This window comes from Sander lucioperca, chromosome 6, assembly GCF_008315115.2.
Source record: "Sander lucioperca isolate FBNREF2018 chromosome 6, SLUC_FBN_1.2, whole genome shotgun sequence".
Taxonomy (NCBI): Eukaryota; Metazoa; Chordata; class Actinopteri; order Perciformes; family Percidae; genus Sander; species Sander lucioperca.
Window position 1 is genome coordinate 16,280,651 of NC_050178.1, and position 6,000 is coordinate 16,286,650.

General features: G+C 39.9%; 1 protein-coding gene across 1 annotated transcript in view; it reads right to left on the bottom strand.

The window, feature by feature from the left end:
• nfasca (neurofascin homolog (chicken) a) overlaps nt 1–6,000 on the bottom strand; it is a 172,360-nt gene that overhangs the window by 38,733 nt on the left and 127,627 nt on the right. The window contains exons 14-18 of the mRNA XM_031277295.2: nt 5,033–5,176; nt 4,450–4,561; nt 3,825–3,991; nt 2,622–2,769; nt 1,746–1,870 (exon numbers count right to left, since the gene is read on the bottom strand). Of these exons, the coding sequence (XP_031133155.1) occupies nt 1,746–1,870; nt 2,622–2,769; nt 3,825–3,991; nt 4,450–4,561; nt 5,033–5,176 (696 nt within the window). The remainder of the gene's footprint in view (nt 1–1,745; nt 1,871–2,621; nt 2,770–3,824; nt 3,992–4,449; nt 4,562–5,032; nt 5,177–6,000) is intronic.

Here is a 6,000-nt window from a genome sequence, read left to right on the forward strand (position 1 = left end):
CACAGCATTCCGGGATGGGAGAAAAACGTGCTCTGGTTTATTGGCATTTCTTTAAACCAATCACAATCGTCTTTGGTGGCACTAAGTGCCGGACAGAGCCACAGTGCCGCTGCAAAATAGCTTTGAGAAGGAACTTGTTTTGGTGGAACGTGTACGTTCAAAAGTAGTTTTAGTCGTGCAACAGAAAACTCCGATTGGACAGATAGTCTAGCTAGCTGTCTGGGTTTACCCTGCAGAGATCTGAGGAGCAGTTAACCATAGTCCTCATAAATCCACCAGAGTTTAGAATTAGAACACAAAGAAAGCAGAAGGACATCTGGGCGAAATGAGAGACATCCGGCAGAATTTTCGGCGGCACCTGAAAAATCCCGGAAATGAAACGTCGTCAATATAGACTACTGTTTCTTGACCTAAATTAGTCTGGATCATCAAAAGTAAATTTCCAGGATAATTGCCTGGCATCCTTCCACTCTCTGTGTGTTGCCGTTCTCAAACTTCGAGCTAGCAACCTACACGCTGAAAATGGCAAGTTTTGAAGAAAATTTGGATCGCGCAAAAAGGCAGGCCTGCTTGGTTCTTTCAGGGAAATGATTGTAAAGATACAAAGACTATGTTTACAGCATTTACTCTCTAACTGAGACGTTTTTTGGACCGATTGGTGGGATTGTTGTGGACAAAGTACACACGGAGATACACTGGTTAGAGCAAATGAGGTTTAACCATGTATCCAGCTAATTTAAATAGCTCCCGTTACTGTATTGTGTGAACAGTTAACTTAATTTAATATTGTATATGGTGTTTTCTTTTGCGTGGTGCAAATGTTCCACCAAAACAAGTTCTTTCCCGAGACTATTTTGCAGAGCCACCGTAGCTTAGCGCCACCCAAGACGATTGTGATTGGTTTAAAGAAATGCAAACAACCCAGAGCATTTCTTTTCTCCTATCCCAGAATGCATCTGTGGTGAAGCCAGACCTTACTCTACAGCGCTGTGGAGATAGGTCTGGCAATGCGAGACTAGACCTAAACTAAATGTAGTGCTTAGCAGAGGAAATACTTCTAAAAATGGTAACATCTGTTGAATGACGGCTACATTTGTATTCTTAACAAATAACAGTGGCTTACCCCTGCAAGGTCATTAATAAAAAAGTCTCAAATGCCAAAACAATGGTCACAATATGTTAAAACTGAGTCTACAGTATAGCTTCAGCACTTCCTACACAGCACTATAGTATCTCCATACGCTGCATGCAAACTGTTGAATCAGTGGGAGTAAGTAGAGCTACAGTAAAGCTAAGCTAGGTCAGTATTACAGTTAACTGTACAATAAAACATGCATGATTTCCATTTGATGACAAAGAGCTGAAAAATAGCACAGTGTTAAGAGACTGAAGACATTTACAGTAAATATCTAAAGAAGAAGAAAATATAAAACACCAACAACAAAAATATGAGCATTCTGCATTGTGTGTGTGTGTGTGTGTGTGTGTGTGTGTGTGCATGTACTGTGTGTGTGTGTGTGTGTGTGTGTGTGTGTGTGTGTGTGTGTGTGTGTGTGTGTGTGTGTGTGTGTGTGTGTGTGTGTGTGTAAGAATGGGAAACAATGTAATGTTTAAAAAAACAAAAAAATCTTGTTAAAATAAGATACTGTGACATTTGTGTTCAGAGAAATTCTTCATCCAACTCCTCCTGTATATTCAATCTAAATGTGTAGTTTGCTCCAGCACGGTTCTGTATGTGAGTGTACCTAACACAGTGAGGCGGGCTGAGGCTGAGTCCTGGTCTATCTCCGATTTAACAGTGCAGGTGTACGTTCCCTCATCGCCCTCATTCACATTGGGGATGGTTAGCGACTCCTCGTCTTTCTTCAGTCTGGGAGTCAAACAGAGAGAGGATTGGTTGTTATACATCAGTCTTTCAAATTTATATTGTATCTCTTTTGGAGCTGACATCTCTATAAAATTAAGCAGTCATTCAATTCTAAAGTGTGATTTGTTATTGTCTGATCCGTTTCAGCTCTATTTCCGCTCTAAGACAAGATATGTTCCTGTTGTGTGCCATAACTTTAGAGTTGACTGATTACACTATTGCTTTAAACATCAATTCCTTATCTGCTCATTATTTGTTTTTTTTGGCAACATATTTGCCCCATATTTACCCTGCCAAATATAAGAGATACAATAAGATAAGCCTTTATTGTCTCCTATAGGAGAAATTTGTCTTCGAGAGGCAGTCGAGAGAACAAAAATGGCGACACATTGCACATAATCAACATACAGTAAACATGCATAAAACATAAGCATACATTATCTCATCCAAATGCGTTCAAATGCATTCGATAAACCACACACAAGACCCCCCTACCTTCCCCCACACTCACAGAAGAAAGAGAACTCACTGCAATATATATATATATATATATATATATATATATATATATATATATATATATATATATTCTACCCAGAATTACTAACAAATTACTGTTGTTAAAATGACAACTTTGCTTGGATTGGTTTATTTTTTCTCTGTCAAAACACGGACGTGCTAATTGGTGTTTTGACTTTACAGATGCAGGATAGAAGCATCTGAGATGTTTTAGGGTCAGTGTAGGTGCTGTTACCTCCATCCCAGGTAGAGGGGCTTGTCGTCCTTGGTCCAGGCCACAGTGATGGGCAGACTGGGATCAGACTTCACCTTACAGTCAAAGTGAGCCTTGGAGCCCCTGATGACTGACTGGTGCTCCGGGGCTCGGACTATGCGAGTCGGCTCTGAGTTGGAGTGAGGTTGAAGATGAACACACACACGCACATACTATGAACTTGCACATTCAAATGCATCCAGGAAAATCAGTGAAAGGTGTGTGATGTTGTAGGGTCGTATGGAACACTCTCTTTGCCAAAAAACTCACACCAATATACTTCCATATGACTTCAAGGGCACATAAACATCTGTTGTACCACCACAGCTCCTAAAATCAGTCTTTTTCTGTTGAAGTAAGTGAACAAAATCTGCCCGGGGGAGATCATTTCACTTTCAGCGCAATCTCCTAAAAATGACGTCCATACACAACTCTTTTGCATTAGCGAATCAGTTTTGAAGTGATTGTAATAGCATCGGTGTTAAAGTTATGTGCTTTGTACGTCCAACCATCCATCCAACTCCTCCATACAAAGACAGGATAAGAACAGCCCACTTCCTGTCTGTGCAAGATAAGAACTGCTCACTTCCTGGATTGGAAAAAGTGAACGTAATCTTGGCTGCAGATTCTTTTAAAACACATTTAACTTAGAGGTGCTTTTTGAACAGAAGTATCTCTACTTGCTATTTGACTCAACAAAATGGAATGAAAAATGAAAAGTTATCTCACTGCCTTGGCAGATTAGTTCACCTGTTTGAAATGTTCTCTGTTCAGTTCTAGCCTGAATGCTGGACTGGGAATATTGTTGCGGTGTGTGCATTTTGAATACAAATGTAACTGTTACAGAAGATGAGGCAATTTAATTAAAGGCACAAGAAATTGGAATATCCAACAGTGCAGGGTGTTTGGCACAGGGAAAGGAAATAATTTCATAGTTCACATATTTCATCTTTCACACACTATTCTGACATTGAATGGGAATCCATGTAAGAAGTCATAAACCCCTGTTGGTTGGATTGTTGCACATGATGTCTTGTTACATGGTTGCACAATGATGTAACAGCAACCTCTCATTTTGTAGTTGCAAGATTATATACTTTAGTTTTCAGGTTCCCTGCAAGTTTGGATGCAGAGTCTGAACAGCATGCACCGTATAAGTCTGAGTGCAGCAGTGCAATGTCTGACCTTTGACCTCCAGGCGGACCTGGTTCTCGGCCGAGCCCAGGATGCTGTTGGCCACACAGGTGTAGGTGCCCTCGTCCTCTGCTCGGGCCCGTTTGATCTCTAGGGTGCCGTTGATGTAAACACGGTAATGACCGCCATCCAGCCCACTGCCCTGTCCGTTCTTAAACCTAGACAAAGAAAACACCAAAAAATATGAACTAGAAATTCAATAATAAAGTATAGGTGTAAGAATTAAGTGGCTAGCCCAAGAACATATGGATGTGGGTTTTAAGAGGATGATTTTAATGCATTTAAAGCTATAGTGCTTAGTTTCTGTCGCCCCCTTGAGGAATTCTGAGCAATGACAACACCACTGGCACAAGCCTTCCGTAATCGCGCACCACCCCCACCCCGCCATCACACAGTTGCTAGTAGCCAAGGAGGATGGCGGACGACGCAATCTTCTGAACATTGCCATACTAAGAGATAAAGAGAGTGTATTGTGAAGCTGATATGCTTAATTAACTTTGTAACAACTCATTTGGCAATGGCTTGAATGTAACGAACGTTCATTAATATCAAAAAGTTACGCACTAAAGCTTTAAGTAAACAAAACAAAAAATTCAAAAAACTCAAAAGAGCTCACCAACGTAAATCCGGGAGGGGGGAACCAAAGAAAGGACATTCCAGAAAGGTGCGGTTGTTCTCGATGACTTTAATCAGCTGGTTTTTAGGGCCCAGCATCCTTGGAGGCATGTCTACAAAGAGAGGGACAGTGGATGTCAACTTTACCACTGCATCATTTACAAGAGTATTTTACATTTATGTAGTGATGTGATGTGGTTTCAATGTTTTAGCAAAAATTCCACCCCAATAGGCTTTTTCACATTTGTAATCTATTGAAAACTTTAAACGTAAAATTTAAACTGATTACAGTTGACTAGCAGTTTATTCACATAAAAGGAAGATACTTTAGGATAAGCATGTTTGCTTTCTTATCAAGAGTAATAAATAAGATCATATATTATTAGTATAATCTGTCCAGGTCCAGGATGTGTAGCTTCTGTCAAAAAAAAGTGTACTGTATATGTATTTATATTTTCACAGAGATGTCAGGGCTTTACCTGCTGATGAAGACTGAGGCAAGAGCTTAGACATAGAGAAAAACACTTCCAGCCACTGTTAGTTACTGCTCTGTTAAAATCCCCCCCCCTTCCCCTGTGTCTTACCGAGGACGCTGACAAAGGCATTGGCCAGCAGATAGCCGTGCTGATTGGAGGCGTTGCACTGGTACACAGCGCTGCTTCCCATCTGCACCGAGCGAAAAATGATGGTGTCACCTAGCACCTGTCTGCTCGGGTTCTGTGGAGAGCCTGAGTTGGGGAGGAGTATTGGCAGTGACAAAAATAAGATGTTAAGAGAGACATACAGAATACATTGTAAACAGATGTACAGTGGAGGCATTATTTGAATCAGATTTTTTTGATGAGATTTTGTTTCAATTTGATGAGAAAAGCAGGTTTACCCCTCAATCTACATAGCATATAGCCTATCTGAAATATAATCTCATGCATAAACATTATTATTAGTTTATCAAATGTCTTCTACTTTTTTCTTGTGAGGCTTGTTAGTATGAGTGTTCCAAGTCAGATTAACCAAACTCTCTTGACTGTACAAACTTGTCCTAACTTGTTCGTTTCAGTCTGATGAACGCCAAATGTTCATGAGGAGTTTTGTGAGATTTTATCACATTTTAGACGAGACAATTATAGAGCACTGTCCATTATACTGGACAGAGACCTGTATAAAGACCCTGATGAAGCTGTTGGAGTGAGAGAATTTCCCCAACAGCCTCGACCTGTAGAAGTTCCTGTGCTAAAATACAAAAATCATAAAATCTTAAAAGAAAACTCATTTAATTGGCAATCCTCCTATGATGAGGATATGGTGAACAGATCATTCATAAAATACTTATATATTTATAGTATATATATCATACAATATGAAAATTGGTGAATACCACAAGTTAAGTACGAGTGGTTCTTTAATGAGGCCCACTGTGAGGAACATTTGTATCCTGAGACATGGAATATTTTAGAAAATTGATAAAATAAAATGTATAGCAGCTAAAGACAATGGGCCTCATTCACCAATATCTTCCAAAGTTTTCTCTTAAATATGTTCTTAAGAAAGTCCC